The 14,645-nt window shown below is 35.4% G+C and overlaps 1 protein-coding gene across 1 annotated transcript; it reads right to left on the reverse strand.

The window, feature by feature from the left end:
- Positions 1 to 2,956: 2,956 nt before the first annotated feature.
- LOC133334384 (synaptotagmin-4-like) lies at positions 2,957 to 13,162 on the reverse strand. The gene is made up of 4 exons (XM_061542681.1): positions 13,114 to 13,162; positions 4,853 to 6,063; positions 4,715 to 4,789; positions 2,957 to 3,091 (listed from the first exon to the last, which is right to left on the reverse strand). Exons 1-4 carry the CDS (start codon positions 13,160 to 13,162, stop codon positions 2,972 to 2,974), a joined length of 1,455 nt encoding a protein of 484 aa, XP_061398665.1. The 3' UTR covers positions 2,957 to 2,971.
- Between the last annotated feature and the right edge of the window lie 1,483 nt (positions 13,163 to 14,645).

Raw genomic sequence — 14,645 nt, forward strand, 5'->3', positions numbered from 1 at the left:
CAGCAAAGATGATCTCACTTTTGTTACCAGTATCTTCACGCATATAGGTCGAAGACTAAACAAGAATCAGCCGTGCCATATACAAGTGTTGGTAGTTCCTTTAGTATCGTCATTAAAGCTACACTGTTGAAGTCATCGATACTACTTCCCACCGACCAAGTTTGAAACATTGGATAATCAATTATATGTGTGAACGTCAGTCGTACGTGAAGTTTCGGAATAAGAAGTGTAAAACCCGTAAAATGAAGCAAGGAGTTCCCCAGGGTGGTGGTGATATCTCCGGAACTGTTTAACCGCCGCCTTTCCGGTATTGACGCCCCAAATAAAAATTTGAGATCGTTACGTATGCAAATGATTGTACGACCATTGCGTCGGGTCAATGAGGACATATCGCTCAATTGTTATAAGACATAAATCAAAAATCTTGATTTTCGGATGAGTATATCTTACACACTCTGATTATGAGGCTGTAGAAGTTTCTCTGTTCCTTGTATGTGAAAGGTTGAACACCTATCTCGCCGATTTAGCAGCCTCTTCCCACGTAAAAGATAAGAAAATATCCAACACGAAATGTTCACATTGTTCACCACATAAACCGCAAAAATGGAAATACCATTAAATGTGAAGGCCGAAGGGCAATTTACACAAAATTCTCGGCTTCATACTATGTTCATCTGCGGTAATTTGAAAAGTAGGAACAAGGGCATATCATATGGTACATAAAACTCCCCCCACTCAGGCGTGTCAGGAAGGATCTGCATGATCTAGAGAGAGATAGAGAAAGGTGTCCAATGTTACAAATAGGAACCTTTCGATCAAAATGCCTATTGAGCAGGTCTAAATAGCATTCAGGGAGGAGAGGGAATGCCGTCCTCGGAGCTCATCGCCAAACCATCGCTGCTTAAGAGCGTCAGCTGCCTACACAAATCAGAGTAGTTTTGGTCCTATTGCGTACAGGATGGTGTTGTCGCCTAAATTCGTATATGGATTGATGACAACGCGCAGGATATCTGCCCTGCATATGCCATAGGCCCGCACACATGTGGTACAGGCCTCCATTCAATTGCCCTGCAGGAAAATCTGTTGCGGCAGCCAGTGGAAGTAGCTTAAATACAATTTCAGAACCTGTATGAATCAGAGAACAGAACGTTTACGTATCGTATATATATTTGCCCAGACTGTGCACACACCGCCTTTCATGTGGTGGGTGGCTTAATAAAAATGCTCACAGGCGTGACAAAAATGCAGGGGGCATCCACTGATCCAACATGTATGACATACTTTTAAGTCGAAGGTAATATTTGAGTTGTGCCCACTCTAGAATAGGTCTACTGATGGACAGCAACTCATCACCTAGACCACGTTTGTCCTCTTAAGTACCTCTTTCGACGACACTTAACCATAAGTTATGAGCTAGTCAACCATTACAGTACTTTCCGAAGGATTTGTAAATTTAGAAAGCTACTTCGGATATAGAAATATCCAAACTATTGCGTGGCATTTATTTGGTTACTTTAACAAAGCATGGATCCATACTGACAGTATGAAACAATATGTTTGAAGGTCTAACCTGAGCACTCGTAGCACTCCATTTGAGAAAGTCCGACCAAGGACGTCAACAGATGTTGGGTCGAACTTTTCATACCTTCTATCAAATAATGTAAGAGCCTTTAAAAATAACTGGACTTATATTAACATTTTCTGCCTTACGAAAATAAATGGATATTGTGCCAAAACATATATACTATATGTAGAATCTAAATTAATATACAAGAGTCACTTCGACTGGAAATGCGGATAAAATATTTAAAACAGCCCAAATAATATGAGTCCATATTCTGGAGGCCATATCAATACATGGACCAATATAGAGCATGGAAGAATCTTCTATGAGGTTCCTTATTCTCCTAGCACACAATTTACGTTCACTCCGATTGAGGCTAGGGTTTTCATTAAATGAAGGTTCAGTGGGGATTAGATTTTCAATAAAAATCCACATTTCTTTATAAAGACCAATTGGTCTATATGGATAGCATAGGTATTTTTAATAGATTTTCAAAGGCTACAAATGGGCATTCTAAAGCGGAAAATAGGTTCAAGACTTTTCTTTCTATCTCTTCATCCTAGTTCTATCAATGACAGATAACACTATCGAAAATTTCAAATTTTTTTAAAATTAAATTGTATTTAAGCCATTCTTGTTTTAATATTTCGAACTTATGATAAAATATCGAAGTAACTTAAAATTGCATCTTTATAATATATATACCATATATAGCATTTTGTGTGTGTTTTTGTATGTGGTTGTGTGTTCATCTTCATAAATATATAAGTATATAATTTCTTTTTTTTTTTTTTGTCATAATATCATGATATATATTTTGCTGTTTTTATTTTAGTTTTTGTTTTCATATATATATCCTTGTTGTTTTAATTTCTCCTTAACTGTGTTTTTCTTATAGCTTTTCAATATTTTATTTTTTATTATTTAAATTAATTTTTTACATACAATTAATATTATACAGGATATAAGCAAATGTCCTGTTTTGTTGTTTTGGTTTTTTTCTTTTTGCCTCTTTGTGTCTCTCTGGTGTTAATATTCTTATTTGTTTAGCTTTCCTAAATTATTCTTTCTTTGCGTTTTTGCTTGTTTTTCGAAAATCCATATCATTTTTAAAATTATTTTCCTCTTTCCTTTGTTTGTTTGACTATGATCGGTATGTGGGAGTGTGTGTTTTCGTGTTCGGTATGCAATTTACTTAAATTTATGTATATAATATTTTACTTATATATAATTATATATTTTTTTCTAGCATGTTTTGGTTTTGTTATTTTCCTCTATTAATTTGTGTGTGTCTCAGTTTTTGTTGTTGTTGTTGTTGTTTTTTTTTTTTTTTTCTTTGAAATTCTGTAAAGATTGTGGCTTTTTCTAGTGCCATTTAAGCTGACCTATCTGACGATCCGTTGGAATTTACTCATTTAATTTATGCCATTCGGCAATTTGTCTTCGTGGCGAATTGCACACTTCATTCCAGTGATTTAAGGCTGTGCCATTTGAGTTGGGTCCACCCAATTCAAGTCGTCCAATAACCTAGAAAGAAAATAGAAAATTTTTAATTGGATTTTTCAATTCAAAGAATAGAACCACTTTCTATTACAGAAAATTTTCGATAAGCCTTCGAAGGGTTGGAAACTTTATGTGGAGGTTTTAAAAACAAAATTTAAGGTTTTTTAGGGCGGAATATCTTTTTCAGATCTCCGATGGACAGAAAAGCTTTATATTATTTTAAGGACCATTTTTCCAAATTTTAATCTGGCCTGGATTTTGGTAAAACATTCTTCCGATACTGTTACGACAGAAAACATTCCTCATGCCTATAACTCCAGATATTCTAAGGTTGAAATATCTGTATTTGTACTCTTCACCACACTGTGGGACAGGGTATTATGTCTTTGTGCATATGGTTATAACAGGCAAAAGGAAAAGAGATAGACACATGGTTCCTTTTGAGAATATGCATAGAATCACTTTCTGCGCCGATTTATGTCCGTATGTCCGTCCGTCCGTCTGTAGATGTTAAATTGTAAACAAAGTACAGGTCGCATTTATGATCCGATTTGGATGAAATTTGGCATAGGTTACTTATTTGGCCCAAGGACGAACCCTATTGAAATTGGGAAAAATCCGTTCAGATTTAGATATAGCTCCCATATATAGTTTCGTCCGATTTAAGGTAAATGGTGCACCAAAGTCCCTAGATATCATTCGATTTGCACGAAATTTGGCATATATTACTGAATTAGGTCCATAATGATGTGTGTCAAGTTTCGAGAAAATCGGTACAGATTTAGATATAGCTCCCACATATAGTTTCGTACGATTTAAGGTAAATGGTACACCAAAGTCCCTATATATCATTCGATTTGCACGAAATTTGGAATAGAGTACTGAATTATGTCTAGAATGATGTGTGCTAAGTTTCGAAAAAATCGGTCCAGATTTAGATATAGCTCCCATATATAGTTTCGTCCGATTTAAGGTAAATGGTACACCAAAGTTCCTAGATATCATTCGATTTGCACAACATTTTGCATAAAGTACTGAATTAGGTCAAGAATGGCGTGTGCTAAGTTTCGAGAAAATCGGTTCAGATTTAGATATAGCTCCCATATGTATGTTCGACAGATTTCATGTAAATTGTGTATATATCTTCCGATTTGTACAAAATTTGGCATAGCGCACTGAATTGCCACACAATTCTGCACAACGTACTAAAGTTTGTGTAAAATAACATGTGTCAAGTTTTGCTGAACACAGTTCGGATTTAGATATAGCTCCCATAAATATTTGCTTCCGATTAAAAAAAACTGGAGCACCACAGACTCAAAGTTGGGCCGATTGACATCTTTTTAATACACCCATAGTGGTTAAGGGTATCATATAGTCGGGCCCGTCCGACTTTACTACTTTCCTTACTGGTTTTGAAAATAAATCTTTGTCTGCAGGACATCGTTAGATTGAAAAGAGCATTTTCAGACCTTCTACAGGCCTAAACCCATCTTGGTTTCCTGTAAATATACAATACGCAGGCCTTCTCAGAAAAAACCTTCCTCATGCAAAACGTCATATCCAGGCATTCTATGACGTTGTCCCGTTTTTTCCTGATCCTGAAACCCTTCTCCGAGTAATATGGCCACCAAAATTCCAACTTACCTCATTTTTGGTTACACGATCCCAGTCTAACAGCATCAATTCAAGTGACACTCCCTCCAAAGTCGCTCCAGTTCCCTGAAAAATACAAAAAAATATTCATTTTGATTTCCTCCTCATCCCACACCCTCCCAAACTCACCTCAGCTGCTGGGATATCAAAAGCAAAACTCTCATTGAAAACAGGACTCAGTGTACGTTTCTTGACGTGTGTCTTCTTCTTAGCGATACGCTGACCATTATACAACAAATAGATTTTCACATAAGGATCAGCCAGACCGGTCACATCCATACGTGGTAAATTACGTGCCTTCAATAGAACGACAGTCAAACGTCCAGCAGCCGGTTGCCAACAGAGTGAAATCAAAAGTTCGCCACGACCCTGTGCCCTTATCTTCAAGCTACGTGGTTGAATTTCCTTGCTGATCGATAAAGCCTCCTTGGAAATGTCACCGATTTCAATGCTCGACAATGGACAGACAACCTCACCAATGACATCATCACGCGAATAGCGATCAAAACTCAGGATCACGAAATGCAATGACATATTCTGTAAATCGTTAATGTTCAGACCGTAGAAAGTGAAATCTTCATCGTAGACGGGGTTACGGGTATTGCGGACAACACGGGTCTTAACCTTGTGCTGTTTGTCGGGCAACAGTTGTAACTTGACATAGGGATCGGTTGCTGCCTGGGTGCGTCCATTCATACCGGACGGAATGTCGCCACCATTGTTACTTGTCGAAGGGTTGTTTGAATTGCTACCACTGCTCTTGGAGGGTAGACCACGGCAACGTATAATCGACACCATTAGGGCATTTCGTTCAGCCAAATAACGTAATTTGAAAAAGATCGAACCCAACTTGCCGTATTGTTCCAAATGGAGATCATTGCTGGCGTTACTGATCATAGACTCTTGCATTGCCCCCATTTGACTAGATCTGCCACTGGCGGCGCCACCATTGCTGCTAGCACCATTACCAGTTGGACTTTTGGCTTCGACGGGTGAATGTTTCTCGCTGCCGGCATTATATTTTGCTGCTTTGGGTTTAATTTCATCCTCTTCCATATATTTGACAGTTTGTGGTGATATCGGCGATGAGGCATTTTGATCGGGCATTGCCTGTAGGATACCCAATTGTTTGGTACCCGTTGGTGATGGTGATTTCTTTAGATAATGTGGTGGCTGTCCACTAGGCGAACGAACAGCTGTCGGACGTCGTGTCGGTTGAAAGGGAAAAGTGGCATCGTGTTGATTTTGTTTGCGATTACGGGCACGCATTTGTCGGGCGCATATACAGGCCACTGCCCAAAGGGCTCCGGCTGACACAAGGCCCAGGATAGCAGGAAGTACTGGAAATGAAAAGGGGGAAAAATATATAATGCATATTAACGACAGAACAGTTTGAAAAAAGTTTACATTTTAATTATATAAAGTAAAAAAAGGAAAATGTACTAGTTTTTAAGGCCACTCCAAAAATTGTTTCCTAGATTCAAAAAATAGACATTTTCAAATCAAGATGATTGTAATTTTGCACTACACATTCTTTGGGGGTAAACAAATTCTTCGCAAAATGATGTCATTAATGGTACATATTTATTGTATTTATTGTATATGAAGATTTATTGTATTGTATAGATTTGTCCGATTTTAGGTATTTTGGTATATATTTGGAGAATTTTCCAACTGTCATTTGGATTCCGAGTTCTTGATGTATTAACAGAATTCTTCAAACTAAGTGTCTGTTTATTTTCGTAGAGAATAAACAACTTCTGGTCGATGTTAGGGTATAAAAGCGGTCTACTTCCCCCACAATGTAATTTAGTTATTAAATATATTTTATCCGCCATTAAATGTCAATGGCTTCGCATATATATACGTTTGAAATAGTCATAAACTGTAACTAGAGACTGTTTATATTAACTATGCTGCTAAAAATTGCGTGAGTGTTTACTATTGGGATTTTATTACAAAAATATGCGCCAACTAATGTTGACATTTAAATGAAATATTTGGATAGGAAATATTGGCATCAATTTCGAATTTACTGCTATTTTCGTGAGAAAAGTCGGAGAATGTTGCCAGAATTTTTGAGCATGAAAAGGTTACATACCTGGAATAATAAATTTGATTTAATGTTACTTGAACTAGTTTTAACTTTTGGTATTCTCAATCACACCCTGGGGAGAACTCAATAAGAGTGTCCCTATGGAGACCGACCAAATAACGAATTTAAAAGGCCAGAATATTTTTAACAAATATGCCAACAAACAAAATAAAATCGTTTTTAGTATATTGTGCAACAAGGGGCATGTGTATTACAAAATTTAGAAGAAATACGCCATTCACGTGCTCAATGTGAATCCAAAACGTAAAATTACAGCCAATTTGCTTGAAACACCTGCCCTAACTCCCAAAAGTATCGAAATTTGGAATGTAGCGGCATATAGGGACTACACTAACATGTGGGCTAATACTGTAAATTTTTAGTAAGAAGGTCTTCTACCAGGTTGAAAATGTTGCCCAAATTCTTCAAAATAATAAAGTCAGACGGGCCGAATATAAGATACCCTTCAGCACTATTCCAATATGTCTAAAACTGCGAATTTTTGCGTTTTTCATGATATATCAGTACATTGTAGGGAACTTCAGAATAAAAAACAATAAAATTTTCGATATTTGGTTTGCTGAAAGAAACAAAAGCAAAGAAACATACTGTTGTTTACAACGTCCCCACAAATAAAGTTGGCAATAACAGCAATATGGACGAAAAATACGTCAAATTAAACCAGTAAGGAAAGTAGTAAAGTCGGACGGGGCCGACTATATGATACCCTTCACCACTTTGAGTATATTCAACAGATGAATCCTAACAGAAGTCGCATTTTTAAAGGACCAGTAAAATGAAATTGGAACCATAAACACGTCATTCTGCAACCGATACTAAATTGTTCATTTGGTCAGATATAGAAGCTATATCTAAATCTGAACCGATTTCAGGCAACTTTACACACATCATTCTAGACCTAATTTGCTACGCTGTGCCAAATTTCGTGCTTAAATCGACTCAAAAAGTGATTCTATGCATATTCTCAAAAGGAGCCATGGGTCTATCTCGATTATTTTTGCATGTTACAAAAATATGCACAAAAACATAATACCCTGTACCAGAAAAAAGAATTTGGTTCAAGAACCTCAAAACCTGGGGGCTACCAGAAAAAATTGACCAATATTTATAATTTATAGTGGAGAGATGTGCTACCTAATAAGAACTCGACGTACTAAATTACAGTCAATTTGGTCGAAAAATCCGATCAGAACCCCCAAAATACCAAAAATTTTGGGGTACCGTTATATGGGTACTACCAGAAAAACTGGACCTATATTTATAATTTTTAGTGGAGTAATTTGGTACCCAATAAGAACCCAATGTACAAAATTTCAGCGAATTTAGTTATAAAACGAGCCCAAAAACCCGAAAATACCGAAAATTGGGGGTGCCCTAATATGGGGGCTTTCCGAAAAAATGGACCTTTATTTATAATGTTTGGTAGGGAGATTTGCTACCCAATAAGAACACAAAGTACCAAATTTCGGTGAATTCGGTCGAAAAATGCGATCAAAACCCCCAAAATACCGAAAATTGGGGGTAATCTTATATGGGGGCTATCCGAAAAAATGGACCTTTATTTATAATTTTTGGTAGGGAGATTTGCTACCCAATAAGAACTCAATGTACAAAATTTCAGCGAATTCAGTTAAAAAACGCGCTCAAGAACCTCAAAATACCGAAAATTTGGGGGTACCCTTATATGGGGGCTATGCGAAAAAATGGACCGTTATTTATAGTTTTTGGTAGGGAGATTTGCTACCCAATAAGAACACAAAGTACCAAATTTCAGCGAATTCGGTCGGAAAATGCGATCAAAACCCCCAAAATACCGAAAATTGGGGGTAATCTTATATGGGGGCTATCCGAAAAAATGGACCTTTATTTATAATTTTTGGTAGAGAGATTTGCTACCCAATAAGAACTCAAAGTACCAAATTTCAAGGAATTCAGTTAAAAAACGCGCTCAAGAACCTCAAAATACCGAAAATTTTGGGGTACCCTTATATGGGAGCTATGCCTAAACGTGGACCGATTTTCTCCAATTTCAATAGGGTTCGTCCTTGGGCCAATTAAGTGACCTGTGCCAAATTTCATCCAAATCGGATCATAAATGCGACCTGTACTTTGTTAACAAAAATACATGGACGGACGGACGGACGGACAGACAGACGGACATGCATAAATCGACTCAGAAAGTGATTCTATGCATATTCTCAAAAGGAACCATGGGTCTATCTCGATTATTTTTGCCTGTTACAAACATATGCACAAAGACATAATACCCTGTACCACAGTGTGGTGAAGGGTATAAAAAGGAAATTAGGTTATTTTGCATGCATTTATCAAGATGGGTCAAATGTCATAAGAATATAGAACTTTTCCGTGAAAAAATACACTCGAATTTTTATTACAAAATAAATAACATGACTCGTAAACCGCAAATAGGTTGTCGAAGGAAAGATTATGAGAAAAAATCTAAAAAGTGGAGAAGAGGAAATAGCGGGCTTAAGTTCCCCTTAGAATATAAACCATCAAAAATTTACTTTTTTCAGCATTGATTAAAAATAAAAAAGTGACAAATGAAAAAAATGTTGTTTCTTATATCTAGTGTTTACTATAATTGTGTTCGCCTGTAATAAGCATGACTTTATCACACTTTTATATATTAACAACTTTAAAGAGTAAAAATGGGTACTGAATTAATTGTTATTAAAGCATTCTGCAAAAACGTACAACATTGTAATAATTATTCCTTTAAAAATCTAATCGCGGGATCGAAATTTTTTTAACTTACTACTCTAATCGTTTTCAACCGTTTGTTGTGTTTAAGAGAACTAATAAAAATATCTGAGAAAGAATTAGCTTTGTTCTTGCTTATAACCGTTGTTCGTTATATCCGGTTTCTACTGTGGAAATCTGCGTATTCTCTTTCTTGTACATATAAATCATTTAAAAAGTCAAAAAATCGTTTAACACCGCTGTTATTAATTTTTGCCTTAAAAACAGGGCAAATTACCTATAGGGCATTGTACGAAATTGTGTGTCAATCGGACAAATCGGAAGATAATATATATCTAAATCTGAACCGATTTTCGCGAAACTTAACACACATCCTTCTAGACTTAATTCAGTACGCTATGCCAAATTTCGAGCAAATCGAAAGATATATAGGAACTTTGGTGCACCATTTACATTAAATCGGATGAAAGTATAATTGGAGCTATATCTAAATCTGAACCGATTTTCACACATCATTCTAGACTTAATTCAGTACACCAAGCCAAAGCCATTTACATTAAATCGGTCGAAAATATATATGTGCGCTATATCTAAATCTGAACCGATTTTCACGATATTAACCATACATCATTCTAGACTCAATTCAGTACGCTTTGCCAAATTTCGTGCAAATCGAAAAATATATAGGGACTTTGATACACTATTTACATTATATAGGTTTTCTCAATTTCAATAGGTCCAAATAAATGACCTGTGCCAAATTTCATCCTATTCGGATAATAAATGCGACCTGTACTTTGTTTACAATTTAACATGGACAGACGGACGGACATGCATAAATCGACCCCGAAAGTGATTCTTCGTTTCCTTTTGCCTGTTATAAACATATGCTCAAAGACACAGGGTGGTGAAGCGTATAAAAATGGCAGTCCACATTACCCGAAGTTCCTCTACATATGTGGGGATTATATAAAAAGTAGGACCTATATAAACATTTTTCTGCAAAAATGTGTTTTACCGTCCCATAACCTGAAATGCCAAAATGGCTAAAATCTTCAAAAACTAACAATGGGGCTACTATTCTATGGGGTCTATCTCAAAACATGGTCATATATTGATAATTTTCTGCATATATGTAATGTTGGAACATAAGTCTAGCGGCTTCAAAACTATACCAAAACGTAAACCGATATAGATAATTTTTTGTAGAACGATTTGACAAACTGAAAAATCAAATTAGAGCCAATTTTGTTGAAAAATGTGTCCAAACCCCCAAATTATCAAATATTTGATAATTTTTGGTAGGAAGGGTTTCTACTCAACGAGAATTCAAAAATTTAATTACAATTTGCTTCAAACACCTGTCTAAACTCCCAAAAGTAGCGAAATTTGGAATGTAGCGTCATATCGGGTCTACACAAAAAGTGAACAAATATTGATAACATTTAGTAAGAAGATATTCTACCCAGTGAGAACCCAAAATATGCCTTTACTCTTAATAATTTTAATAAATTAGAGATACTAGTCCCTAAAACGAACCAATTCTTTTGAAAACCTAGACAAAAAGCTTTAAAATACCGGATGAACATTGTTTACGCGGTGAGATCCCAAAATACGAAATTATATCTGATCCGTTTAAAAAAGTGACCAATAGCTTCAAAATACCGAATATTGGAAATCCCATCATATAATTAAAGGCCTTATGACCCCATTTTGGCATTTAATGACGGTTTGGTAAAAATATCACGATTGGCATTCAATGGATCAAATCGAATACTCCATTCGTTTTACATGCAATTTACACGTTTTCAAAATATTGGCCCTTTGTTGGGAAGATTTCAGAAGAAGAGGGAAAATGGGTTTTATTTTACGCCATGATCTCGGTTGGGTAAAATATTATGTCTTTGCGCATATGTTTGTAACAGGCAAAAGGAGTCGAGATAGACCTATTGTCCATTTTGAGAATATACATAGAATCACTTTCTGAGTTGATTTATGCATGTCCGTTTGTCCGTCCGTCTGTCTGTCCGTCCATGTAGTTTTGTGAACAAAGTACATGTCGCATTTATGATCCGATTTGGATGAAATTTGGCACATGTCACTTATTTTACCGAAGGACTGACCCTTTTGGAATTGGAAAAATCGGTTCAGATTTAGATATAGATTCCAATATTGTTACGATTGAGACAAATTGTTTCCACAGCAAACTGAGTTAGGTCCAGATTGATGTATGTGTAGTTTTGTTGGAATCGGTTCAGATTTAGATATAGCTCTCATATATAGTTTCCTCCGATTTTATGTAAATGGAGCCCCATACTGTGAATGTTTCTCCGATTGAGACAAAATTTTGTACAGCGTCCTGAAATTACTGCAAGTTGACGTCCGCGAAATTTTGTTGAAATCGATTCAGATTTAGGTATAGCAGCGTCCTGAAACTACTGCAAGTTGACGTCCGCGAAATTTTGTTGAAATCGATTCAGATTTAGGTATAGCTCCCATATATTTTTTCATCCGATTTAAAGCATGTGGAGAACCATGCTGCCAATATTTGTCCGATTTAGACAGCTTCAAAGTTTTGTTGGAAGCGGTTCAGATTTAGATATAGCTCCCATTCTCTTGCTTGTTTTTCGAATTTCTCCGAACAACACATAGTGGTACATCAAACCCTACTGTCTGACGGTAACAGTAGTAGTAGTAGCCCTAGTATGAATTGAAGAACACGTCTGAAGAAAATTTTACATAATGTTATTTACATAAAATTTAAAAATGTACATTGGTGTAATCGATTACACTTTTTGAACAAACCTCATATTTACTAAAAATCTAGAGAAATCAATCTAATTCATAAACCTGCTAAAGTTATAATTCATATGCGATCTATCATATAAATTTCTTATATATACATCATAAAGTATTCCTTATACGAATAACAATAAATCTGTCAAGGGAGTCTTTACTGGGAAGGAGTTTGGGGTTTTATGTTGTTCGCAGAAATTGTTGCTAAAAATAAACGGTAGGTATAAAAATAGGAGCACATACATATAAATATACATATTTGTATTTCAGCTGACTCATAGAAAATTGTGCATTTGTATAATTATTTTTTAAATTAATTATGTATTAGCATGTAATAATAAATTAAACAAAAAAATAAGAAATATTTTATTAAGGAAAATAAAAATATTAAAACAATGGTAGTACTTTTTTATGATGTAGGAGAATTGGTGTCAAAAGGTACGACGACAAAGAAAAAACTCCATACGACGAAATAGAAATCAAAACAACCCCCAACCCAAATAGCAGCAAAAACCAAGTTAAAATAAAAACCTCATCCCTCTTCACACACAATTCTCGTATCACGTAGAATACGGCAAAAAAGGAAAAAATTGCAATCAACAACAGTAAGCAAATGAAAAAACGGTATACACTTTCAATATATCGGTAACTTTAGGATTATTTTTTAAATTAAATTATAAAATAAATAGGAAAAAAATCATTATTAGCATTTTTTTAAATTAATTATTTTATAAACATAATTTGTTATACTTACTTGTTGTCATAGCGCTTATATCGGGATTGTTGGAATATTCGTCACCCATTTTGAGATGATTTTCTTTATTCTTTTATTTGTTTATTTTTCTTCCTTTATTTGTTAGCGTTTTCTTTCAGTCAGTTGCGTTGCGAAAAACTGTTGTAAATATTGTTAATTTTTATTATCGGTAAATTTTTTTCAATGTTTCCTCTATTCACAGGAAAATAAAGTTACCGTTGCCGAAAAAAAGCTTTATCTAAATGGTAACACAATAAAAAGAAGAAGAAGAAGCATAAGATGAAAATAACAGCCTCAAAATTTTGCCAATAAAAGCAACTTCGTATTTTACTATTATTCTTTTTCTCTCTTATTCACTACTTCCATACACATTTGCTAAATGCCTAAAAGTATGCTAAGGTTTGTTCATTCACATCCACTTGTAGCGGTAAAGCTTTTGTCAGAACCGTACACTATAGCCATCTCTTTCATATTTTCACTCTCAACACCAAACACACACTTGACTCACTTCCCCTGGCAAAATACTGTTATTGGAAATTTATTGTTGTTGTTCGTTTCGTTTTTTTGGTTCTTGACTGCGGGGGAGGGTTCATAGCACAGAAATACTTTTTTTGTCTTTGACACCACACCACACGACACATAAATGACTTTGAAAGGATTTCAACATTTCGTTTTATTTCGTTTAATCACGTTTCGTTTTTATCATTGTTTCGTTACTTGTTTGTGTTGTTTTTTTGTCGTTTTCTCCAGTTCCCCCATTTGAAATTTGTCATTTTTTTTTGTTTTGTTACAGAGTAGAAGGTAGTATAACTCTGAATTGTTGTGCTAGTTGTTACCGTGTAATGGAAAATAAATGTGACAATGTCAAACTTTTTTTTTGGGGTAAAGTACGTCATTGAAACTATGGCATGAGATGGCTACATAATTGTTACGCAGGATTTTATTATTCGGAGACAAAGATTATTATTTTATGGATCGTAATAGAGTCATGAGATGCATATGTTTGTCCGAAATTTTGCGGTCTACCATTTTTATTCTTTCTGCCTTAAGATGTAAACCTGATAATATTCATCTGATACCCTATAAGGTCAACATAAAATTCTACGTCGTCCGTCAGTCACGAGAAGACTAATATAGTCCTATATTTCGACATAACGGAGGGTTGGCTAAAGGTCCTATTACCGATTTCATGACCAAAATGACTAGAATTTGCGGTTTACGGAGGAAAAAATACCTTCCTAGAATTACCACTTAAAAAATTTGGTTAATGGAAAAGTTGGCTTTTAAACCCAAGTGATGTGTTACCACTAGGAATTTTTAACATGCTCCACAAAAAGTCGTTCTCCTAAAAAAGTCGCACAGAAAAATAAAAAGAATAAAAAGGAAAATACAATGTAACAAAAGCAGGGTAGAAAAGTAGCACAAAGCTTATAAAGTTATGCATAGGGTCACAGGGTATAAAGAGGGTCGCCAATCTCGACTTTAGTCGCACAACGGTAACCCTGCCCATCTGCTTCTGACTAAATCCGTCT

This window comes from Musca vetustissima, unplaced genomic scaffold (assembly GCF_032173495.1).
Source record: "Musca vetustissima isolate MV318-11 ecotype Yass unplaced genomic scaffold, APGP_CSIRO_Mvet_v1 utg38915, whole genome shotgun sequence".
NCBI classification, from domain to species: domain Eukaryota; kingdom Metazoa; phylum Arthropoda; class Insecta; order Diptera; family Muscidae; genus Musca; species Musca vetustissima.

Excerpts from the sequence above, each read along its gene's own strand:
- LOC133334384 (XM_061542681.1), bottom strand. The coding sequence starts at position 13,162 with ATGGGTGACGAATATTCCAACAATCCCGATATAAGCGCTATGACAACA. Across the intron at positions 6,064-13,113 it reads TATAAGCGCTATGACAACAA|TACTTCCTGCTATCCTGGGC; the intron begins GTAAGTATAACA and ends TTTCATTTCCAG. Across the intron at positions 3,092-4,714 it reads ATCGTGTAACCAAAAATGAG|GTTATTGGACGACTTGAATT; the intron begins GTAAGTTGGAAT and ends TTTTCTTTCTAG.